This window comes from Anas platyrhynchos, chromosome 2, assembly GCF_047663525.1.
Source record: "Anas platyrhynchos isolate ZD024472 breed Pekin duck chromosome 2, IASCAAS_PekinDuck_T2T, whole genome shotgun sequence".
Classification (NCBI taxonomy): Eukaryota; Metazoa; Chordata; class Aves; order Anseriformes; family Anatidae; genus Anas; species Anas platyrhynchos.
This window is the reverse complement of record NC_092588.1, coordinates 44,182,000-44,207,895: the sequence shown is the minus strand read 5'-3', so window position 1 is coordinate 44,207,895 and position 25,896 is coordinate 44,182,000. Positions and strand designations below refer to the sequence as shown.

General features: G+C 37.4%; 1 protein-coding gene across 2 annotated transcripts; it reads left to right on the top strand.

Moving 5' to 3' along the window:
- Nucleotides 1–643: 643 nt before the first annotated feature.
- On the top strand, nt 644–25,005 carry LOC101801046 (desmocollin-2). Of its 2 annotated transcripts, XM_027452184.3 has the most exons (17): nt 644–930; nt 3,082–3,166; nt 5,844–6,046; nt 6,499–6,624; nt 7,836–7,991; nt 8,884–9,028; nt 10,113–10,279; nt 11,864–11,998; nt 13,094–13,279; nt 14,683–14,942; nt 15,138–15,280; nt 17,320–17,535; nt 18,909–19,136; nt 19,586–19,707; nt 20,977–21,216; nt 21,836–21,881; nt 21,966–22,104. In XM_027452184.3, the coding sequence occupies exons 1-16, from the start codon at nt 892–894 to the stop codon at nt 21,869–21,871; spliced, it is 2,487 nt and encodes an 828-aa protein (XP_027307985.1). In that variant the 5' UTR covers nt 644–891; the 3' UTR covers nt 21,872–21,881; nt 21,966–22,104. The 2 variants fall into 2 exon arrangements, with proteins under 2 accessions (XP_027307985.1, XP_027307984.1); XM_027452183.3 differs by lacking the exon at nt 21,836–21,881 and having other exon boundaries at nt 645–930; nt 21,966–25,005.
- The last annotated feature ends 891 nt before the right edge of the window (nt 25,006–25,896 follow it).

Here is a 25,896-nt window from a genome sequence, read left to right as displayed (position 1 = left end):
CAATTGTGCATTTGAATGTAAAAAAAAAAAAGTATTCATACATTTCTATTGATCCACCTAATCTCCTTCTTGAAGTGCTTTATTACTGGTAGATTAATAATAATAACAAAAAGAAACACAACTTCCTGCTCAGGCTGACAAGTCTTCAAATCCATACTGCTTGGAAAGCAGTGTGCAACCAAATTTCTTTCATTCATCTGAAACTAGGTGAAAAAAATGGTGAAAATAGGTGATCCTGCTCGGCAGGGGGGTTGGGCTAGATGATATTCAGAGGTTCCTTCCAACCTCGGCCATTCTGTGAAACTGCCGCTCAGAAAAGACGCCTGCAAGCCTGCAACAGGTGAGCTCACCTGGTTTGAAAGAGATAGGGAAAAAAAAAAAAAAAAAAAAAAAGATAGGGAGAGAGATGAAAGCCAAATCCGCCCGGAAAGAAAAAAGTTAACCGCCTGGCAATCCTCAAGCAGCCCTGCCGGGAGCCACTTGCGCGCAATCTGCGCACAACTTGCAACCCGAGTTTCCCCGAGGCGCGTCTCCGCGCTGCTCCGCGGCCAGGCGGGGCCAAGCGCGGAGGGAAGAAAGGAAGGGAAGGGAAGGGAAGGGAAGGGAATGGGCGCGGACAAAGCCGCGTAACGCCGCGCAGGTAGGCGGGCGGGGCCGGGCGGGGTGTCCCAGCGCCGTGCCCGGGACGGGCATTACCCAAAGAGAAGGAGGGAGGGATACAAAAAAAAAAAAAAGGTAATTAAAGTCGCCGCTGCCGCGCGCGGTCCCACCCTCCCCACCGGCCGGCTCCTCTGCCAGACGGGAGGGGACCGAGGGAGACGGCTTTCCGCGCAGACACACCGCCGCCGCCGAGCACTCCTCGCCCCGCCGCGCAGCGCAGCGCAGCCCAGCATGGCCCCCGCCGTCCCCAGCCTCGTCCTCGGCCTCCTGGTGAGTGGGTCAGGGGCTCGCACGGGGCTTTGCGACGATTCCGGCTCTGAAAGCCCCTTGCAGGCTTGGGATGGGGCTGGGGTTCCCGTCGGAAGGGGGGAGGCGCTGGGGCCGCGGTGTGGTGCGATGGAACCGGGCTGCGGTTGCAGGCACTGGTGCGGCGGTTCGTGGGGGGGAAAGCTGAGCACGGCCCGGTTTGGTTCGAGTGTCCGTCCCCCCCCGCCTCCTCCGGGACCCCCAGCGCCCCGCCGGCACCTTCCCCTGCCTGCCTTCCCCCTGCTCTGCGTGGGTTGGTGTGCAGGAACCGGCTGCCGACAGGCTGATGCCAGAGAGAGAGCGGCGGAGTTAATTTTTATTTCGTTTTTATTACTGTCTTTCTTTTATGGATGAGTGGAATTAATTCCCCCCCCCCCTTCCCCTTTATTATCACTGCGTTCTTAGAACGAAGGCAGAGAGTACTTTGAGCTCAGGAAAAAAAATAAATCAGTAGCATTGAATCACTGATTTTATTATTTTTGTGTCATTAGATATGTACATTTTAATGAGTGTTACTATTCCAGATGTGGTATGCATTCTTGCCTTGCTAAGTTATTCATAATAAAACCCAAAGAAACCAAAATGAGCTTATTCATTCATCTAATTAAAAAGAAGACAAAATTCCCCTGTCAAGTAGGGGGGAAAAAAGCCTGCACACACCCAAACCTAAAAAAAACCTAAGGTGTCTTAATATAAAGTGAATGGACATCGCAACTTATTTTTACCTTGCATCTCCTTATATCTTGATATTCACAAATACCCACTACTTAAGTTTGTTTAACTCCAGTAGCTCTTCATACTGACATCAGACTACCTTGGCATTACTGATTCAGGAAATATCTTAGAACAGTGTAGTGAAGTTGTATGACTTTAATAGTTTATAGATTTATACAGTAGCTATCAGGAGAGAAGGTTTTATTAAGTATCTTTCAATAAGGAAAATGCCTTCGAAGACATAAGCAAGGATGTTTAAAGTGTTTTGTGTATACATGTTTTTATCTGTGTATATATACGTAAGAAACAGTATAAACTGCTTTTATTATGCAGACACAGCATTTAAATTGCTTTAATGCAATCATTACACTCCACATTTAAACTCAATCTTTTACCTGATCTTAGTTTTTGTAAAGATTGCTAATGCCCTTAAAGATTTTATTTTTATTTAAGTATTAATAAGTTATTTTCAGAATTTCCATTAGCTATTTATTTTTTTATACCTTTAATCCTAAAAAGATGTGCAAAATAAAGTTGAATTTCCTTTTTGCTAGACTTTCATCCTGAAAGAATAAATGTGCTTAAAAGGATGAATATATTTATTTACATTTTCTGTTTATTTGTTTAATTGGCTGTGTGATTTTTGGATTAAAAATTTAAACATATGGATAAAAACTAGACAGAAGGTGTATATCCACACATGCGGAATCTGAGGTCAAGACTAAATTAGTCTGTGCTGAGGAGTATCTTTGTACTTCTATGACTCTTATAAGAAGTTCTGGTTATCTGGATAATGCATCATTTGAATTTTGAGGAGGACCCCGTTTTGTAACTGGTTTTATGGGAGTGGACTGCTGTCATGCACAGTGTTTTATTTATGTCATATCTAATTGCTGAAGCTAGATTTAACCAGTTTAGAATGTACTTTGAAGATGCAAAGCGATACGTAAGTGCAAGTGTCGTCATGTGGTCTTAATAAGACACTTGTCCCTTTAATGTTAGGCATCGGCAAGGTTTTTCCAGATGGAATTAGATGGGTTGAACCTTAACGCTCCGGGGCTTTAGACCTAAATTGACCAGGAGTGCTATTGGAGGAAGCACATTGTGGAGTTGTACTTTATGTTTACAGGAAAGTAGTAGTGTAGGCGACATCTTGTCTAAGAAAAGTCTCACTGCTGTCAGTGCTGCCGCGATTTTAGAAAAAAACACCATTGTGTTGCATGGTACCTGTCTTTTTGGCTGAAAGGTGCTTTCTGGATCTTTTCTCTAGCTCCTCTTTCAAAAAAACAAACAACAACAAAACAACGACAAACAAAACAAAGGCAGCTTCAGTAACAGTAGTTATTATTCAAAATATCATGTAATTATTTCTTTTTCCTAACTTTGTTATTTGTTTTCTAGGTATTGAGTTTATGCTGTGATGCTTGCAAGAAAGTCATTTTTCATGTTCCTTCTGCATTAGAGGCTGGCACATTAGTTGGCAGAGGTGAGAAACTGCAGGATGCCCATCGTAACAATAAAGGATTGTACCTTTTCTGGAGAGGCTGTTCACAGTAGAAGAGTTTTTTTGTTTTTTTTTTTCTTGTTTAATGGAATGAATGGATGACTGGACAGGCAGTTAAATAGCTGGATCAGCTTTTTTATGAAGGATACGCCCTGTATTTGTTACGGGTTTGAACACTGACTCTTTGCATCCATTTGACTTTTGCATAAACAGCTATCGTCAGCTTGCAGTATGTGCTTTAAAACTAGAATGACAGAGTTTAATGTTCTCAAAGTTCGGAGTTCTTAAGCTTAGTATTTAAATACGTGGCTTAATATTCCAAAGTGTACCTATAAACCACAGAGTCATATGAAGAAGTCAATAAGTCATTTGTATAATGGGAAAGGAAAAACTAAGACAACCCACATAACCAAAGAACCCAGAAGCTGCTGCTGTGTTACCAGTGTGAAATACGGCTGTGACTTCTCAGCTGTGGTGGGGTGCTCGGGGCACACGAGGAGACAAGCTGGAAAGGTATCCTGCATGCACACCAGTCTGGGAGAGTGCTCCTGGCTGGCTGGGTTGGTCTGTCTCAGTTAAGTTGATAGAGAGGCAAAGGGGACGCCAAAAAACACTCAATCTCATTTTTTTTTCTGGTCTTTGAAAGGCAGTTTTTAAAGTCAAGGTGGGGGAGCTGTTGTGTCCTGTGCTGCCTGAGACTGAATTTGAGGCTGCGGAGGTACCCTGTGTCAGTCTCAGGAGAGCAGAAGTGCATGCCGCAAATTCCTACAGAAAGAACAAAACCAGTAGATTTGTAATTATTCATAATACAAGTGGTTAGAAAATTTAGCTCTAAAACTGAAAGCTCATTGACCTTCCTGTTAAACTTTAAAGGTTACAGATGTTTAAGTTTTTGCATATTCTCAATATTTCTCTGTTTAAATAAATGAAAATTTTATATAAAGTAAAACTTCTTATTACAGTGTTATGAAAGAAATTGTGTGACACTGGACTTAAACTTTCCAAATATTTAATGAAGGCTATATAGCTTGAATGGCATTCCTTAAACATTTATTGAGAAAGGGTAATACATTTTGCATTGATATCAGGGATCACAGCATGACAACGAAATGACTCATGATTTTTCTTGTTGTTAAGAGATTTTATATGTTTCTGTCTTATGCGATATAGACAAGAGACTGTAAAGAAAAAGATCCCACAAAGCTATGACATACTGAGCATAATGTTGACTCACATAATGATTGCAAACAAAATTTCCATTCTGGTATTTTTGGAAATACAGTGCTCTAATGTGCAGCAGTGCTATAATATGCACCTTAAAGTGAGGGGGTGATAATTCTGTGCAATACTAAATTATTATTTTTTTTTTCACAGATTGGCAAGGGAGAGGAGTCACTGCTACAATACTATAGGAAGTCTATTAAATGTTTAACTGTGCAGTTAAAAGAAGGGCTTAAGAAGAGGGAGAAAGGAGAAAAAAAAAAGCCATATTTAAAGTGATACTTCCCATCAGTCTTTGCATTGTTGAAAGATAAATGACATTTCTTTTATTAAAAATATCATCTGCATACATAGGGTGAAATTTTGAATCTAACCTGGAATCACTTGGCTTTTGTGCCCAATTTTTTTTTTTTTGTAGCAAGACCCAGTATACTACGATACCATTGAAGAAGTATTGAAGTATCTAGTACATAGTTCTCTTTATTTTAAAGCCTTTTGGTTTTGTACATACACACACGCACAGAGCATTTTGGAATTTATTAAGAGAAGAAAAAAGATATTTGACTTGGAAAACATGACACTAACACCTCCATGTACTCTGCAAGGGTGATTTGTGTATAGTTTGGACCTCTGGCCTGCATCTTTTTTAGGGTGCCAAATAATTATTACTTAGTGCAATAGCGTGACGGTGCTGTTGCAGTTCATTATGATTATCCTGATTTTGCCCCCCCCCCCCCCCCTCAAACCGTAGTGAAGAATTACACTCTTCAGTCAAACCAGTGAGAAGTGTATTAAAATTTATTCAAGCCACAAGTTTATAGCAAATGCAATAAAAATACTGAAGAAAAAAAAAAAAGGAAGCATGCTGACCTTACTTGGTACTTCCTGTCAACCCTGTGGGACTCTGTCATGCATATATTTTAAAAATGTCAATCATTTGTTCTAGAGTTAGTCTGTATCTCTCTGATCAGTCTGCCTCATAATTTAAAGGCCTTTGTCCTCCCAAGACTTCTAAATCACATAGAACCAGTCAGTGCTTTCCTCCTGAGGGCAAAGCTTCCAAGAAGTAATAGCTCCATTGGGAATTTGCATTAATTAATCATCTTCACTGATTTTGTGGGGCATGGAGCACAAGACAAATATAATACCTACTGATCCACTAATGAGCGTGTCTGCAGTGCTTATTGCATTTAAACGTATAAGTTTATCTCTGATGCTTCAAGAATTCCACCAGTGGAAATTCAAGTAAACTTGGTCAAGTCTGAGTGCATATTTGGGTACAAGAATCTATATTTGTGGTGCTTACTTAACGAATGACCTAATTTAGAAAAGCTCCAAATGCCAGTAAATGTCATTTTAAGTTTTAATTAGTGAATGATTTTTCACTTCGAGAGGTATGTTATCGTTACATTTATTGTTTACGTCTCTTTTCTTACAGTTAATTTGAACGAGTGCCTTCAGTCTGCAGAACGTATCAGTTCCAGTGATGGGAACTTCAAAGTTCTGGAAGATGGCTCTGTATATACCACATCTGCTGTTTCTTTCTCTGATGAGAAAAGGACTTTTACCATATTACTTAAAGATATTCAAAAACATGTAGAAAAGAAAATACATGTTGATTTGGTGACAGATGAAAAAAAGGTGGGCTTCTAATTCCAAGGTCCCTTCCTTATTTGGGTGCAGTTTTACAGAGGAGTACAGTTTGACACTGGGTAGCTGTAGATGAATTTTTAGAATTCAGGCAGAGTAGTCTTCTGTAGTTTTTTTTTTTTTTTTTTTTTTTTTTTGTAGCAGTTGTGATTACAGTGTGGGTTAAATCAACAGACTTCCATTCTGAAATGGGAGATGCTATCAAGGAGCTTAATCTGGAATGCCAAGAATTTTAAAAGCCATATTTGAGGCATCCAAGCAGATTTTATTTGTGCAAATTATTACAATGAATGAAAATCCTCTTAGAATGCTACAGGAGGAATGAAGATCTTGGAAAAACAAATGGTCAGTGGGGAAAAATGGTGGGGAGATGGAAAAAGCAAGGACAAGAGTTGAGTAAAAATGTACACCGTTGAGTATATTCATGTATCTTTATCTTCTAGACCCAGGCACAGAAGACCAGGCAGGCTAGAGATACAGTTCTAAAGCGAACCAAAAGAAGGTGGGGCCCTATTCCATCTGTTATGATGGAGAACTCACTTGGACCTTTCCCACTACAAATTCAACAGGTATATTTTAGATGGATCCTACTTCTATGGCACAAGCTACTTTTCTATGTGACTGTTATGATATATGAAGAATGAAGTGAGCTCTCTTCTATTCTCCACTGATGCCATTCTTGCTATTACACCCATCTTGTTCTGTCCATTATATATCTTCTGATCTCATACATTAAATAACTTGTGATCGTAGTAGTTGGGATAAACTGGAAATGTGTAAAAGTTGTAACAAGGAGGAGGCATACTATGAGAAGAGAGCTATTATGCATGGAGATCAATGAAGTGTGTAATTTAAAGAAAAAAAAATCTCAAAACAGTGCTTAGAAAAAGATTGCATAGACATGGGGGGTAAAATTTTACCTACTTGTCTATATCCTTTTTTGGCATTTGTGATGTATACCTGTAGAATTTAAGACTTAGTTTGGCCTATGCTATTAGGAAAAGTTCTTACAGTAAGAAAACAAGTAGGCGTAAAAGAGAAATGCAAGAACTACAGTTATCATGGATGCATCTAGCCTTCACTAGATTACAGAGTGGCTGGTAGCAGATGTGTAGAGACAAGTGTAATAACAGAGTCTGTACAGAGCAATCATTCTACTAATCTTATCTTCCTAACTTCTGGCATTTGGTAGGTAAGGAAAGTATTTGGGGAGGGGGTTGTTTACAAGTAGATAACTGCTGATGTTACCTCCTCAGTGCCTGTAACGAGATGCAAAGAGGTTATCTGAATTGGCATGTCCCTGGACTGTGCTATAGGTTGTTTTCCTTTTCTTTATTTCTTCCTTAATTTTTCTTCAGTAATTATAAGCCATATTCTCAGTGAGTGCACTGAAACCAAAATCTTTTGAACAGAGACAAAATAAGAAGCTGTCTGTATCTGAATGTGCTTTGTACGTGCAGCATTCTAGAGAAAGTAGATTTTAAAATTAGATTTTTCTATGCACACTCTTGTTTCTTTAATTGTTCAATAATGCTGAACAATTTCTAAATTTGAATTAATTATCCCTTCTCATGCACCCGTATTATAAAGGAATGCAGTCACAAGGCGAGCTGTTCTATTCTGTGAAGCTTAAGATGATAAAGAAGTAGAAGTAAATTAAGTTTTAATTTTTGTTTTTGAAAAGTTCATGCTTCTGCTATGTGTGATCATGAAAAGGCAGAATAATGTATGAGAATGATGCTGACATTTTCCTTTGCGCTTAAAAATTCATTCTTCGTAGGTCCAGTCAGACACTGCTCAGAACTACACCATTTATTATTCTGCAAGTGGACCGGGAATTGATCAAGATCCAAAGGGTTTGTTTTACATAGAAAGAGAAACTGGAAATATCTTTGCTACTCGTGCAGTAGACCGTGAACAGTATCCAAGCTTCCAGGTACAGGCCTAAATTGTGTTAAGTATAATTTTTTTTTCCTGTCATGCACATGTTTGAAAGTTGGATTATGGAGGAGAAAGAAAGCAGACTAGATCTACAGTTAGCTGTCTGTTTAGAGTAGTATCTCTGGCCTTTGAGAGAGGAAACCAGTGACAAATATCTGGTTATGTAGATCTTGAGAGGAGTTTTGCTTTTCACTGCTTAAAGTCTAATTGCAACAGTAATGGCAGTGAGCTACTGCGTTTACATCACTTCTGGGAAGAATATGAAGTTATCCCAGAGTTTTTCAGGGAGGGCAGAAAAGGTCTGCATAAGAAACAGATCACAAACTCCAGCCAGCTGTATTTTTCGAGCCTGTTTTTCTCAAGCTGCTGTCTTTGCATTTTATTAACAAGGTACACTGCTCTCTCTACTGGCTGAGAAGTGCAAGAAGGCAGCTAGTAAAAATAAACAGCTTCTGAATAGTGAGGTAACTTGCAATACCTGTTATTGCATTTCATCAAAGTATGACAATTTATTACTATTCTTGATTTTATTCTAAATAGTAGTAATTGCATCTAAATTTTTGGTAGCGCTGATGTTGTTTCATAGACACCTCAAAAAATTGTGTTCAGGAGACTTGGAAAATATGTTTGACAAAGTTGGGGGGGGAAAAGGGAAAGTGATTCAAATACTTCTAGTAAGGTGAAAGATTGGGAAGCAGTTACAGTTTTTGTGCAGTTGTCATCATTACATACTGGTCACTTCCCCTTCCATGTGGCTGAAGAGTCTTGTTTTGAGAATTGTGTGCATGACACTATTTCATTTTGTTGACTCCTCCACTGAACTGAACGTATAATAATACCAAATGGTGTTCAAGTATGAAGTGAACTACTGAATTTCTGTTTTACAGATCATTTGCTTTGCAAGCACTCCAGATGGTTATTCACCAGAGGTACCACTTGTGCATACAATCAGGATAGAGGATGACAATGATAATGCTCCATATTTTACACAGGACGTCTTTGAGTTTTGTGTCCCTGAGAACTCCAAGCCTGGTAAGAATTGTTTCAAACCGGTGAACACATTTACTGTTACTCAGCTCAGTTAAGTACCAATGTGATACTGACATTTTTCAGTGGGATTTCCTGAGTAGTGTTTCTTTACAGTGGAGGCTGAATTTTCAAAGGGCAGCCTACGATTTCTTAACTATTAGAGATTTCAGAATGTCATCTCAATAATAGTGAAAAATAATGTGTAAAACAAATGCTTTAAAATGGAGATGATTCGGTGTTCTTAAAGCAGTTTAAGAAATTCAAAACATTTCATTTTATCCAGAATTGCTGTTCTGCATTAAATGTTTAGATCACAAAGAACAAAACAGTTTTCAGGAAACTTATCTGTTAAAAACTATGTTGGCAGTATTCTAAGGTCTAAAACACTTTTGATTAAGCCTACAGTGTGTGTCCAATGTGTTGAATTAAGGTAGGATGTTTCCTGGTTAGGGAGGGGAAGATAACACATGAAAGGCTTGTTTCTGCCTGTACCCATGGACAGGTAGGGATTTGCCTGTTGCTGACTTCACATGTCAGTTTAACAGAGGAGAAAAGTGGCGAGACAGGTGGGGTGTACAGAACAAGTAATGGAAAAACAGTGTTTTACCATTCCTCACCATCTCTTAGACTAGGGGTGCAGAGTGAAGAGGGGTCTAACTTGCTTTACAGAGGAGGCAAACTGCCTTCACATTCACGCCCAAAGCACCAGTTGCTTTTCTTTCTGTGAGCTACTCCACTTTTGATTGAGTGAGTTACGGTTTCAAAATGAGGTCTAGAACCACTCGGGCTGGGGATGCAGGAGAGCAGCAAGCCCCAAGGGGCGGTGCTGCAGTTTGGACTGCGTCAGAGATCACTGAACTTCCTCCTCACCTTCCCTGGCAGCTCCTTTTCATCCGTATTTGGGATGTTCAGTTAGAAGTCATTGACAGAAACTCTCGCTGAAATCAAGGCTTCTAATATTTCTCTTGATTATTCTTTCTGTTCATTTGACAGATGCGGTACTATTTAGACATAAATATCTGTTCAAATAATTTTTGCCTATTTATAGATTTTTCTGGAATTTAAAATTGCTATGTTGTATTCACAGGTGTAATTGTTGGAACAGTGACTGCAGAAGACAGAGATGAGCCTTTCACTCTGCATACTCTGTTGAGATACCGCATTGTGTCACAAAACCCACCAATAATCCCAGCATTTTCATTACATGGTGAAACAGGTGTCATTACTGTACTGTCACCACAGCTGGATCGGGAGGTGATTTTTCTTGAAGCTTATTTAGTTGTGAACACTAGTGCACACAGATAACTTCAAAATGAATTCCTGTCATGGGAATCATCAGATAAAACGTTTCTGTTACCGTTTGTGTTTCTCTCTCTGAGGAGCTTCCAAAGCTTACAACAGAGCTGGTCCAAAATCTTTCTGCATTTCTACTGTTTTCTAGCTAAACTTGGCAAGGGGACTGTCTGCTAATCCTGTTTGACACCAAGCATCTGTCTCTGGATTCCTACTCTTTCTCTGTTCATGAATCCCATGGCTGATGTTTCCTCCCAGTCAAGATCCACTTGAGGTGTTCCTTGGTTATTTACAGGGTAGATGATCCATCTTTTCTAGAAGTAGTCTGTTATTCTGCAATATCTGAATGATAAATCTGAACAATAATACAGTGTTTCTCAAAACATATGCACAAACCATTTATTGTTATCAGATAACTTTCAAGTAAGAAGATAGAGGAGATTTTAGTTTTTATCATGTTCAATGTTTTTTGGATAAAAGGTCATGTGAGTGTTTACATTAGAAACGGCACGTGTAATTCAAAACAATATTTCTTGGATAAGACATAGTAGAAAATGGGTGCAGGCACATATTTTTTAGGATAAAAATAATTGTATTCTGGAACACTTAGTCATTTCATGGCCAAAAATTCGCCTTAATGGTGAGTTGCAAAATTGTATGCTCAGGGGTACATTACTAAGCTTCTTTAGCAAGAGAAAAATGCCATGAATGAATATCACCATGACTGCTAGGGTCACAGAGACTACTGAGGGAAAGAAAACTTCAAAAATGAGTCCGCTACCTGTCTTTTAAAGATAAACTTATGAAATGGAACAGGAGCTTTCTTTTCTCCACCCAGGAAACCTAGTGCTACTTCCAGTTATTCAGAACTGGATTTACTCTCTTGACTTTCAAACTCCCTCTTTTGTGTCCAGCTCCATCTTCCCTAGGTTGTTCAGGTATTTGTAAGGCTAAGGAAAATCATTCTGCTGTTGCCATTCTAGTCACTGATTTGAGTGGGCTGCTTATCAGTGGTCCTGTAGGAACTGCTGAGGGCACCCTCCCTCTACATAATGTATCCCAAACAAAGGCTGGTTGCAGGAATGTTCATTGAAATAACAGGGTGGCGAAGCTTAATGAAAAGCAGTCATGGGCTGAAGCACTTTATAAGTTGGAAATCCAAGAGAAAACTGCCACTCCAATAGGGAGGGCTAGAGAAGAGGGATTGGGAGGGTGGATTAGGGGATGAAAGCACATCATCTGTGTATTCCAAAACATCAGATACTGGAAAACAAAGGTGTCTGTGGCCATTGTGGGGATACTGGGTATAGCTTACAAGTTACTGACAGGTGTGAACTCAGTGCTGCTTAGCCACTGAAAAATATTTTACTTTTTTTCCTTTTCGAAGTATAGGAAAATAGCTCCAAAGCAAACTCATATTTTGTAGGGGACAGCGATGAGTTTGGAGCAGAGCTGGGGAACAGGAATAAAACATTTATTGCTGTGTGCAACTGATTAAAAAAAAAAAAAACATGTCAAACTTCTGTATGCTTTTATTCTTTTCAGCTGGTGTCCACATACACTTTACTTATTGAAGTGAGAGATATGGGAGGTCAACCTTTTGGTTTGTGCACTACAGGAACAGCTGTCATTAAAATTGAAGATACAAATGACAATGCACCAACTTTTAAACAGATACAAGTAAGTTTTCATAAATTAAGTGCATGTAAAGAGTAAAATATATAAAAAACATACCACCTTTCTAATATCCCCATGGGCACTCCCTCAAGTATGATGCCTAGTGCCCTGAGACAGTTCATGCCAACACAAAACTTTGTGAACATGGTTGTTGTGTTATTTGGTAGTTAGACCTATTGCTATATTAGTTGTTGTGAGTCAACGGCTTTATTGGGAGAAAACAAACATTATTAATTCGTTTGCTTCTGCAATATGTTATCTTAGGAATCCTGTAACTTAACCATTTTTGGGGAGGGGACAGATTCACTCTGAAGCATTCCATGAGCCAGTTATCTTTGACCAGCTTTTGGCTAATTGTGTGTTGTTAGTGTCAGTGAAGTAGATGCAAGGATTTCACTGAGAATTTCTTTGTTATTCTAACTTTTTTCTATACATGAATAGTATTTGAACCACTTCTTTTTCAACAATAGCTATAAATCAGCCTTGTGTCTTTGCTTACTGCAGCCATCTAAATTATCTTCCCTTCGTTCACATTTTAACTTAAAAATTGCTAGCTCTTTTTTTTTTTTTTTTCTGTCCCCGAGGAAACAAGGGCCTAGGTTAAATGCCTAATTGCTAGGTTAATTTCTATATTTCTATTTTTAGGACAAATTATATCTCAATAAGCATATATACAGCTAAAGTGCTGTGGGACACTGGTATGAACCATAACCCATGGCCTCTTCTTAATGCTGTGCCTTGATGACGTTGTACACAAATTAGCATCTGCAGCTGATTTTAAACAAGTGAGCTGTGCTAATTTACCATTCCTGGAAGGAGAATTCCAGGCTTCATTATGTCATTGATAGCTGGGAAGTGAAAGAGAGCTATGCTGCCTGGATAGAGTTCCTGTTTCAGTCAGGGTATAAGGGAAGTATGGGGGAAATACAGTAATACATTGAAATGTACAAAGTCAACATGCTAGCTTGGTAAATTGGCTCCTTAGGTTTAACTGCAGGATTGTGGTCTAAAGGTTTAAATACAGTTGTCTTCACTCTTGAATTGTAGAATGGCATTTTCTGATTTAAGTTGATTTTTCGTTCTTTTGATACTTCCAAGTATGAAACACAAGTGGAGGAAAACAAAGTGAATGTAGAAATACTGAGAGTTTCTGTTCTTGATCTTGATGAACTTGGTGCACCTGGCTCCACAGCTGTATATGAAATTATAAGAGGAAATGATGATCGTTCTTTTGAAATTACAACAGACAGAAACACAAATGAAGGAATACTCTGTGTTGTTAAGGTAAGTGAAAATGGGACTGCTAGAGCAAAATTTGTGTCTTCAGGTGTTACTTTTTAAAACCAATAACCTAGAACTAATTTTTATTCAAAAAATATCTCTGTCAGGCATATCATGCTTTACTCCTATTCTGAACTCTATTCTAAACGCGCTACAAATGAGGATCATGTGTAATACATAACTGACAGAATTTGCATAGCTCATCTTCCAGACTATTCCTCTTTGTGTTCAGAAATCAAAAGTCTCCCTTTGCTTTATCATCCAGCTGAGCTTGGTGCTTTTTCCTGATTCTGCAGTTTGAATTGTTGAGACTTAGGGATGTAACTGAAGAATTTTTCACAGGTGAGATTTTAACAGAAGTGGGAGCATGGCTGAAGAGGGGAGTGAGGAGCACCTCCTCCAGCCTTGTTCTTTCTGGGAGTTGATTAAACTTATTACCTTGGCTTAAAACTATCCATGCTTTATTTTGCATGAGTTTAGGTAGTGAGTTTAGGTTTGCTTTTCTGGGTTGCAAAGGAGTCCATGTATGTGTAAGAAGTTACTCTTGTACCTGGTACTTTGCAGCTGTAAGATAGAAGGACCACTCTACCTGGAGTCCAGCACATCCTTTTTGTCTTTTAGTGCCTCTTTTTCATTATCTGTTAAAACTGTGTGATAGCAGGTATCTTCTAAGGAGCAGAGAAAATTAATATTAACATTTGAACATGTAAGTCAGAAGGCTAAGCTACTAATACACTACTATTATTACTGCTAATATACTACTGCTACTATTACTACTACTAATATAATAATCCAGTTGAAATTTCATGTATTTAGTGTAACTCTATAGTAGACCAGAGAGTATTGTAACATCAGGCTATAAATAGGTTTACTGGCATAAGATGTCCTTGGAGGTAGTGTCTGGAGAATTACATATGTAGATACCGACTGATGAGCCCCAGAAGTTAAGACACATTTCAAGTGGGTGAACTCTTATTAGGAAATAAATGTAGGTGCTAACAAGAAAAGTAGTGACTTGTGCTGGAAAGAAGATATTCATAGCCTAAAATAATGGTCAGTTAGGTATGGGAGGAAAAAGTCTCAGGCCACACTTAATTTTTATGTAAATTCCATTTGTGATTCACTAGCAGAGTATTCATCTGAAAAATATATAGTGATGCTGCTTACCTTATTAGGGATAGTTCCTCAGGTCCTTTTCTTTGGCTAATTTAGAACTTTGGGGTTTCTTTGCTTGTTTAAATCTTATCTCTTTACTGTGTCTCAAGCTGGATGTTCCAGAAGCTGTTGTCTTTTGTAAATGAATGCCATACAGTTTTACCTATTTAATAACTGTTCTGTGGAAACACTGCCCATCTTAGTATTAGCTTGAAACAAGGAAAAACACACACAAAAAACCTGTGTTTCAGGGTCTGGACTATGAAGGCGCCAAGCAAAGGATCCTTGTGATTGCGGTCAACAATGAGGCACCCTACATGCTGGCACCACATTCACAACAAGTTGTCCAGAGCACCAGCACTGTTGTAGTGAATGTCTTAGATGTGGATGAGGGGCCCGTGTTTAAACCCTGTTTCTTCCGCATGGACGCTAGCGAATGTGATGAGGTTGGGACAAGTATTGGGAAATACCTAGCAGAAGATCCAGAAACTGGAAATAGTGAAGGCATCTGGTATGAAACAATGTTATCTCTAGTTTATTTGGAGTAAAGCATGGAGGGATACAAGAAGGGGGAATGTTGATGCCATGTGTGTGTGAACATAAATACCTGTATCTATGTGTGTATGTGTATATAGGTATAAATATATGCATGTGTATGTATTTGAGATTCTTACCTAAACACACAAAAAAAAAATACTCTTAACAGCTACAAGATAGCACCTGGACAGTGTAATTGGATCAACATAGATGAAAAATCAGGTGAAGTCAGAACCATTAAAGCCTTGGACCGAGATCTAGGAGAAATGAAACGAGGTCAATGCAATATCACAGTCCTCGCAATAGACAGAAGTGAGTACTAAATGTTGTCTCTGTTATATTTAGCCTGTAAAAGATGTTTATGTGCAATTTTAACTTAGGGGCAACTATACTGGTACAGGTGAGAGGTGCATCCAGTGCATTGTCTTGCCTTTGGGATGACTATCAAATGCTTAGGGAATATTATACAGCAGGGCATACATACCGAGAATTTGCCCTGTTTTCTTATATTTTCGCGTTATCTGCTCCTACTTAAAGAGGGGTTTTAGTAACATGGTTGTATTCCTTTCATTTCCTGACTAAATTTTTGTTTTAACTGATGGCATGTGACAGCCATGAAGTTGACAACAGAGAAAGTAGAGAGAATTTTTCAAAAATAAGTTATCCTTGAAACTCTGTTTTCTCCTCTTCTTGGTGTCTTGTTTCTGGAGACCTTAAATTAAAAGAAACTGTAAGAAAAGCTGTATTCGCTGCTATGTGGTACTGTGCTCTTTTCCTCAGTAGGTAGTCTATGTTCTGTAACACTGTTCATTATTGCTGAGGTGCAGAGCTCTTACAAATTACTCTCATTATAAGGAAGAGTTGCACAGTCAGGTTCTTATTCTGAAACAGATTTTGGTCCTGACTTAAAGTGAGTGTTTATTCTTTCTGATCAATTTGGGTATATGTGCTTATTGCAAGAAAAGACATGGTTTTGCCTAAACATCATGTAGTCAAGATGACTAAATACACTTTTCACATCTAAATGCAAAAAATGTAGCAAATAGATTATCGAACTTTTAATTTTAAAATATGATTAAAAAATAGATTGCCTTTATAAGTCCAGTGGCAGGATTTATTTTTAGCCCTTCTGTGCTAAAGCAGGATTGTATTCCTTTTATTTCCTGACTAATTTTTTGAATACATTTAGAGCAGTTGGAATAAAGAACAGACCTTGAAGTAGCTTTACAGTTGTATTATTCAACTCTGTCCAAAGCTTGGATATTAAAATTAAGTGTATATTACAACAACTAAATTGTTTAGAGTGTCTCTTGTATCTAAAATGTATGATATGTGTCTGCAATTAGGCATTTCTAGAGTCAGTTTTAAAAAGCTGTTTTGATGTAATTTCACTGTAATGTAAATACTAGCATTGAGCATTCCTATATTGGAAAAAATCAAACTAGGAGGGAGAGTCCATTCAGTTCTTACATGTAGACTTCGATGTTGATGTCGTTCATGGGTGAATGCTGCTACTGCATGGTGACAGAAGGAAGAGAACAGAAAAGACATGGTGTTTTTTTTGTTTGCCAAAGTGTTTGCCTTCCCAGGGGAAGGGGAAGTAGGCTGTAGGGAAAGTGTAATGTATTTTCTCCTTCCAGGAGTAAAAATGCTGGAGTCTTTACCTTTCTGCTGTTGACTCTCAGTTTGGCTTAGCCTCCTTGACCCTGTATTTTTAGGGTCCTTGTCCTGAAGGAGGATAAGACTCCTTTTAGACAGTATGCGTGCCCACATAGATATGTAAGAACAATAAAGTATGTTCTGTCCACGTACACAAGTTGTGGAGCTTTGGAACCTTTTCCTTCTGTATAGCTCTTTCTCTTTGTACCAATACACATTGGTGCATTTAACTGTGACCATATTACACTGCTGAAAGTAAATGATTTTCAAAGCAAGTCAAGGAGTTTCAGTTTGGGATCCTGAACTGCATAAAAGCACGCACTTCATGAACATGCAGCTGCAGACTTTCTTTTAGCTGCTTTGTCTTTTCTGTTTCTTTTCCTTCCTTTAGTCATTGTTGCAGAGTTTTGCTTGAGGACAACACATGAATAGGAGGAAACAGGCTGCAGCACTTTCTTCCCTGTCACCTGAAAAGATGAGTTCCTTCCTAAACAAATACAAGAACTCTGCAGAAGCAGCCAAAAGAAAGCTATGAGAAGTTCTTACCTGCTTTTGGCTAAATCAGTAGTTTCTTTCCACCTTAATTCTTAACCTGGATATTACAGTTGATGATAGTCATGAAAATTGGGACTAGAAATAAATAAATGAATGAATGTTTGACTATTTTACCATTTAATTCTTTTATTTTATAGATGGCAAAACAGGCACAGGAACTCTGCAAGTTGTCATCCAGCCTTGCAACAGGAATTTTCCACGAATAATTAAAACTGATTATATAATGTGCAGAGACAGAAAACCTATCTGCCTCACTGCAGAGGATGGTGATATTGCTTCTTACAGCATGCCTTTTGTATATCGCGTGACTGACCGTAACTTGGCTTCCTCGTGGAAGATAACACGACACAACGGTATGAGACTTCCTCCTCAGTTAGCTGTAGGTTGCCAGAGGCAGCTGTGGGACATCTGCATTGGGTGGACTGGGAGATCCCTTGATAAATGCACATTGGAAACTGGTCGGTAGAGCTGATGAGGTAGACTTGATCATCTATAACAGTCCCTCAGTTTCATTTGCTGTATGAGAGATCAAAAGTATAACATGAATAAAAGGAAAACACTAAAGGGGTCTTAGCTGTCCTGGGTTTGCAAAAGTTAGCAGGGTGGTACTGTTGGCATCACAGAGGCAAGGAGAAAGCTACTATATTCTGCCTCTTGTAGCATAAAAAAGAATTTGTCCTCAGCTTACCTGGGTCAGAAATCAGCTGCTGTCTAAAATTGTGATGTAAAAAGATTGTGTGTGAGAACAAAAATCAGTGTATTAAATTAGATAAACACCTCTGGAATAGAAAGTATACATTCATACTTTCATAACTTGTACAGAATTTAACAATGAAATAGCCAAATGAAAGTACAGCTTTTTTGAGGCTGCTGTTATAGTGAAGGACTGGGAAATGGAAACTTTACCTCAAATTGATTAGAGCCATTTTTTTTCCTCACTACTGCTGACAGCCAGCACGTTTTAGGTGAAACAGAGATGGATTAAAAAACAAACAAACAAAAACAAAAATACAACACAACAACAACCCCCAAACATTATTATCTCTCTTAATATGCTTATGTTAATTTTAAGTATTTTCGTAGAAATAGATGAAGGATTTGCTAGAAAAGAAGTAACTGTTCCCTAAAATTCGCTGATACAAAAAGTTATAGCTGGTAGTGGTTTCCTGGTGGGTGCTAGATGATGTCATCAAGAGCAGCATATATATTTGCTACCATGTTGTCATATGTAGATAATTAGCCTGAAAAGGATCCGATTCTGAAGTGTCTAGACAAACATGCACTAGTGAAAGGCAAAAGACAGCGAAGTCTGAGACTGAAGACATCTGAAAGTTTCAAGGTTTATACTAGGCAAATTTAAAAAAAAAAAAAAAAAAAAAAAGAGAAATTAAAAGGGACGTACAATTTCATGTAACTCAACATAAAATAACCATTATGTACAAGATCATTGTACATAATAATTGATGTATGTATTTTTACAAATTATATATTTTCCCCTTTAACAATGACCAGTGACCAGGTATTTTACTAAGAAGAGCAGCACACGAAATGGATTTCACTTCCCATTGGATATAGCAACAGAGCTAAAGAATGGAAGGGGATATGCATTGTTCCAATCACACTGCTGGAAGTGCTTCCAATAAATGTCATTGACAGTCTTTTTTAGTAAATGTAATTGGAGTTTCAGGCATTGTTAACAGTATATTTATTTTTGTCTTTTTTACAGAGAAGTCTGTGTATCTTTCACCAAGGGGTGATATTCCATTTGGAATATACACTATTCCTGTAACTGTGTCTGATAGATCAGGAAAGCAAGGAGTCACCCAAATAAGAGTTAACTACTGTAACTGTGTTGTTCCAAGTGAATGTGAAAGGATGGCTTTTGCCTCCAGCAGTGTTACTCTTGGTGTATGGGCCATCCTTGCTATGATCTTAGGATCATTACTCTTGCTGTGTAAGTATACTTTTTATTTTAATGTTGAGTGCAAAACACTTCATTTTTACAATTACCTGAGGATGCCCAATTCAAACTTGATTCATATAATCATAGAATGGCTTAGGTTGGAAAGGACCTTAACGATCACCTAGTTCTGCCATGGGCAGGGCACCCTCTGCCATGGGCAGGGATGCCACCCACTGGGTGGTATTGGGTGGTGGGCTGACCAGGGCCCCATCCAACCTGGCTCTGAACACCTCCAGGGATGGGGCATCCACAGCTTCTCTGGAGAGCCAGTTCAGTGCCTCACCACCCTCTTGAGTGAAGTATTATGGATTGTCTTTTTTAAAGATACTTCATGCTTAAGCATTTAAAAAGACTAATATAACAAAATTAGTTTTCAAACAAAATTAGATACCATTTTGAGGTAAAGTTCAGAGTATCTTCCTCCCTTATTTCCTCTCCAGTAATCCTGATTACAATCTGTGGTTGTTGTGGCTCTGGGGTAATGCGCAGGCATGTGACTGACGATTGTGCCAATCACAACTTAATCATTTCAAATACAGAAGCTCCAGGAGAAGAAGTGATGGTAAGTTGTCTGTTTCTTTCAATGTAGAAAGACATAATGAAGATTCTTGGTTTGCAAATATATGATTTAGTGAAGGAAATATGGAATGAACACAAGAATCATTGATGTGCTTTGCTATTTTACAAGACTTTGAAAGCTCTTACCTTAGGCAATCGTTTGTACTGTATATATATTTAAAGATATCCTGTGGTTGTTATTCTAGGACCCTCAGCTGTTAATAATAATTCTGAACTTTAACTGATTGGTTGGAAGTTTCAGGTGGATATTTTAATTGGTCTTGTAATTTTCAACAGTGAGATGGAAGCTTACTCTTTGGCCCATGTTGAATATGTGCTCATAGCAAAACATTGTTGCTGTTCCTTGGAGAAGAAATTTTTAATTTAGCCAATAATTACCTTAGGTCTCACAAGTACGATTTCTACTTTTCCCCAAAAAAATAAACCCAAGGATAGTTGATTTTTGAGTCAGTGGCAAAAGTATTGAACAGTCCACATTTACAAAATATGTTCTTGCTTTTGGTGACTAAACTATTTCAAGATTCAGTCTGTTATGAACATAGTCCAGCCCAGGTCTGCATTCATATACAAGGACTTACCTCTTCATAATTTTTCCCTTCTCTGTCCCTCACTCCTTGGCTTTTGCTTCCTCAGAAAAAGGATACTTTAAGAAACATTGAGTTTGCTTACGTTAGAAACCAAGACAAACTATCCTAATTATGACAAATGTCAAATTTGTTATTGCCTATGAAGCATAAAATGTAGTGCTGTTATAAATTGATGCATAATCTTTAATTTATATGATCCCATACTAGTTTTTCCATTTTTCATCTGGTATGCAGACTTAACGTAGAATAAAATAGAATGAAATTTATGAATATGACTATATATCTGGTTTAATGGGTCACAGGTTGTTGACTTTAGAAACCAAGTGTTATTTTGTGATATTTTGAGAAACTAACATGTATGGATTGTAGTGCGTCTTTTGTCAGGATAAAGATTCAGTTGTTGGATCTCGTATCATATCTAATTGCAGATTATTGTTTTCTACTTGTCCTAATGTCCCTCTCCAAAGACTACCCATTGATTTTTATGTATAAAGTGGTAAGGATGGCTTTTTGTTCAAAATGTCACTGTGCAAGACTAAAAACTTGAGTTTTCTGTATTGACAGTTCCCAATTGCTGAATTTTACAAATGCAATAGAAATAAAAACAAATGAAAGGTTTCTCCACTATCACTCTTTTTATTTTATTTTACTTTATTTTTTTTTAGGATCACAATATAATTCCTCTACAAAATACAACTGATCAAGTAGGATGTGGAATAAAAACAGGAGATCAACAAACATTTGAAATGGTAAAAGGAAGAGGTCATACCCTGGAATCAGTCAGGGGAGGTGGACATCAGACTCTGGGATCAGTCAAAGAAGGAGGAGGAGGACAACCTGTGATGGACACATGTAGATACTCTTACTCAGAATGGCATAATTTCACACACCCTCGTTTAGGTGAAGTAAGTATTCTGACTCTAAGTTTGTTGGAGTGTAGGTTATGATCAGTGTATGCAGACTTCTCAAGGAAGACATGTTTTTGGGCTAGAAAGGTGTTTTTTTTGTGTGTTGTTTGCTGTTTTTTTCTTTTTATTCTCTACCTCTCATTTTGGAATATGACTTTCAAAAAGTCATCCTTTAAATATTTTGAGACTTAAGCATAAACAACTTTCTCTTGGCTTAAACTGTAAGCAGTATGCTATTTTACACTAGAGTATTTACTTTCATTAATAATATTAGCCTTACTCAAGTTTTTGTGAGTTTAGTTTGCTTTTATTCTAACTGCTTGCTCTGTACTAATTTAAGACCTTATATTTATCTTAGTGATGTAGGAATGTATGTACAGCATTAGAAATGTAGTTACCCCATGATTTGGAGATCAGAAACTCTACTTACCTAACTAGTTACATGTAAGCCAGTCATTCAATTTTGAGTGGATTTTAGTTGTCTGACAGGCTATTTAAACAGGTTCTTCCTCTATTGTTGTTACATATGTGATTAGTAGAAATGATTTCTTTATTAAATATTTATATTCTATAGTCTTAATGATATAGACCAATCATGTGCATTTTTTGTATATAGGAATCCATTAGAGGACACACTCTGATTAAAAATTAATCAATGAAAGGTAAATCAAAAGAAATTATTTTTATGCAATATGTTTAGGATAACAATTTAAGAAAATAATAAGCTGTGTTCTCTTCCTATGCAGAAGGTGCACCTATGCAGACAGGATGAAGAACAGAAGCATTCTGAAGATTATCTCCTTACATATAACTATGAAGGAAAAGGATCCTTGGCTGGTTCTGTAGGCTGCTGCAGTGATCAGCATGAAGAAGAGGCACTTGACTTCTTAGATCAGCTGGAACCTAAGTTTAGGACATTGGCAGAAACATGTGTTAAAAGATAAATGTGCCTTTCGCAGTGCTGAAAAAAAAACTGTAAATAAGTCCTACTTTTGTGATACTGGGTATTTTGGAATTGAATGCAACAGATTCTTCCACTGTTTGTTTTCTGGGGGAGAGGTTTATCAAAACTAATTTAGAGTGGTGAGAGTGTAAGTAACTCTTACGTTAAATGTATAGTAGATTTTTTTAGTCTCTACTATACACATTCCATCAAAAGTAAGGGATTCAAACCATTTTTTCTTTAGACTATGTTCATATAGTAATGCTAGTTTCTTTTTAGATTACATTTTCTGTTCTTTGTGATTGCTTAAAATGCAGAACTTAGTGCTGTTTATGATTGATTCAGCCTCAAAATTTTACTGTATTTGGCTTTGGAGAAGGAAAGCTTTTTTCACTCACTGTTTCTTTGTTTTCTTTTAATTCTGTAGAAATAAAACCAAAAATATTACTGGTGGATATCAAATACCTTGTTAATTTTCAACATAGATGAATGAAATGTATATGAGATATTTCTCATTTTTCACACAAAAGATAACCAATGATTACATTATAAAATTTTATATTTTGATTGAAAATTAAATATATATATATTGTATATATGTAAAATATTATTCAAAAATATATTTTTCTCCTAATGGGTTGCTACCCATCAAACTTGCTATCCTAAGGGATTTATGGCATCAACACATAGGATATCAGCATTGTATGCGAGTATATATTTTTCTTATAAGGAAATGAGAGATGAAAAAAATCAAGAAACAGGGGTAACTATTGTACTTTACATGAATACAAGACAAATCTCATGTTTACTTGACATAAGTTTGTACCTCAGTTTCTTGTGAGTTTTAACATGGTATCATTACAGAAATGAACATTGCCAAGAGTTTTGTCCAGCATAGCTACCACTACCTTTTTTACTTCTTTAGCTGCGGATGTCATGAGACTTTCTTTCCATAAGTAGAACTGACAGAAGATAGAGCCCAAATGGATTGAGCATGTACTGCATAATAACATGTTTCAAAGATAGCTCTATTTGAGACACATAAATAACACCAGGATAAAACGTCTCTTTTAAGCATATTATGTGGTGGTTGTAGAGGTATGCATTTTCACAGATCTCTGGCAGAAATCATCTGAATCCCATTTGTTGTTTTACTAGATCAAGCATACATATACACTATATATATATACAAAACTCTGTAATATGTATTGCAAATGACAGTAGTGTGACCTGATTATTGTCATAAGCTATTTCTGGAATTCAGCCTCTGCTTCCCAAGTTTTGTATGTTTTTAATATTTGCACTCCTGGTTAAGTACTCCATCCTCTGCACTCTGGGAATTCTCTTGTGCCTTAAAAGAACGTCTTCCTGCCTATGAGAAAGACAAACTTGTGCAATCACTTATTTCTGTATCTGTATTTCTGCTTTTAGGATTTGCTTTGTAAACGTAAGCCTTTGGGAGATACTCGTAAAAATTTACTGTAGCTTATTCTGTGTAAGACGAATTATTTTGTAACAACAAAGAGTCTCGCTACCCTCAAGTTCAGTGCACAGCTGTTGCTGACTTCCAGTGATTGAAGTTGATTCCAGATTATAGTCAGTGAAAACCCGTAACAGTATAAAAAGTTAGTTATATTAAAACCTTCTTCCTTACACTGTAAATGGGCTTATGGTAAGATAAATCGTGGTTATTAACGTTAAATGTATTTTATTTTATTATTTGAAACTGGAAATGAACTACTTTCACTGCCAGCGAGTGGTAAGAGTGATGGTCACCAAGAGCAAAATTTTAGATGAGAAATAAGGTGTTCTAACTTACATTCTGAAAAAATATTAACACTATTTCCATGGACACTATTCTTTATCACTAACATAAATGAGTTTTGCTGTATGTTTAGGCAGACCTGTGGCTGGTGCAAGTCAGGATGGCCTTGCTGATGTCAGTGGAGCTGTGCTGATTCATTCTGGGTGAAGATCTGTCCCCTACTGATTTCCTTAGTTCTTTCTTGTCTTGTATCTTCAGTTATTGGCTATACACTTTTTAAGGTAATGTTGATATCCTTTTTTCTCCCTTTTTATTATTATTATTTTTTTAGTTATAAACATCGTGTAATTCAGAAGGACCTAAGATAAATAACAGAAATGCACTCCTTTTGAAAATTATTTGGGGGTGGTATAGAGAAACCTCTAGAAATACGGTTTCTTTCCTTATACTAGTAGTGCTATTTGAAAGGAATAGACTACATTAATTTGAGCTTTAACGGGCTATTTTAAGTAGATGATTGCCAGCTTTCCAGCTCTGGAGTTGCAGTAATTTATTGAAAGCAAAATAATGTTTTCTACTGGAATTTACATTAGATATATTTTCTTTTTTTTCTTTTACATTTCAACAATCATAATTAGTTATATTCATTTTTTGTCCATTTTTAAACAAAGCACAAAGTTGGAATAACCCACTTGTCTGTCTTAAAAATTAATTACCTATTTTTGTAAAACTAAGAGTAGAAAGGTAATTGAGATGCTTTAAAAAGTGAGCTGTAAAAATACTTTCTGTGTTATCTTCTAATCATGTGAATGGAAACTTGGCATAAATCATTACAGTTTATAAATCCTAAGTACCAAATAAGATTTGTATAAAACTTACATTTTGAAATATTTCACTTGTATGATTCACTGTTTGTTGTCTTGAATCACCTTAAAAATTGTGAAAATTTGTTCTCTTCAACTAGATCACATCCAAATCATCTAGTTGTGTAAACAATATCTTAACATCATGTTCTAGGAATATTTTGTACAACAGTGATTAATAATTTTTTTCAAAATAAAAGGAACTTCTACAAAAACTGTTCATTTCTTGTACGTGAATTAGTCGATGAAGATAAACGTGCAGCTTTCTGCAGTAGATTGGATTTTTAAATTTTCATGTGTTTTTATGATGTTATACTACTGTAACACTAGGAGTATTTGTCCTTGCAGCATGAGTAGTAATGAATTTCAGCTGTCCAGTTGTTTTGGGGGGCTTTCTTAATGCTTATAAAATCACGGAACACAGGGTGAATTCAAGATCATGAAGTGTTAGTGTTGTCATCTCACTGATGAATTGCAAAAATACATAGTGCCTGTTTTCAAAACCTCTTCAGATAATCTAATGGCAGCAGATAACCCATACTTTAAGGTTCAGCCATTCTAAAGGTATAGGGTATTAATATTGTAGGTTTTGTCTGACCAGTGGTCGGTCAGCTTTTGTTACCTGGATTCAGGGGAAAGGATTCCCAGCATGGTATAGGTTAGAAGGGGACTCTGGAGGTCACCTGGTCCAATCCTTCCTGCTCAAACAGCACCACCATAGAGCTGCTTTCCAGGACAATGTCCAGATGGCTTCTGAGTATCTGCAGTGATGGAGACTCCACAAAATCCCTGAGTAACGTGGGCTAGTGCTCGATCACAAGTGTCTGCTGATGTTCAGAGGGAGCCTCTGGTATTTCAGTTTGGGCCATTGCCTCCTGTCTTTGTTACTGAACACCACTGAAAAGAGCTTGACTTCTTTGCACACTCCCTTCAGGTATTTATGTCTATTGGTAAGATCCCCCCAATACTTTTCTTTTTAGGCTAAATAGGCCCATCTCTCTCAGCCTTTCCTCACAGGAAAGGTACTCCAGTACCTTCATCATCTCTGTGACCCTAAGTTGGACTCTCCAAGATGTCCATGTATCTGCTGTAATGGGGAGCCTGGA

Bases quoted from the DNA above. Each gene is read 5' to 3' on its own strand.
- LOC101801046 (XM_027452183.3), top strand. From the start codon at position 892: ATGGCCCCCGCCGTCCCCAGCCTCGTCCTCGGCCTCCTG. The intron at 3,167-5,843 runs GTGAGAAACTGC...CTTTTCTTACAG, and splicing joins TGGCACATTAGTTGGCAGAG to TTAATTTGAACGAGTGCCTT. The intron at 19,708-20,976 runs GTAAGTTGTCTG...ATTTTTTTTTAG, and splicing joins CTCCAGGAGAAGAAGTGATG to GATCACAATATAATTCCTCT.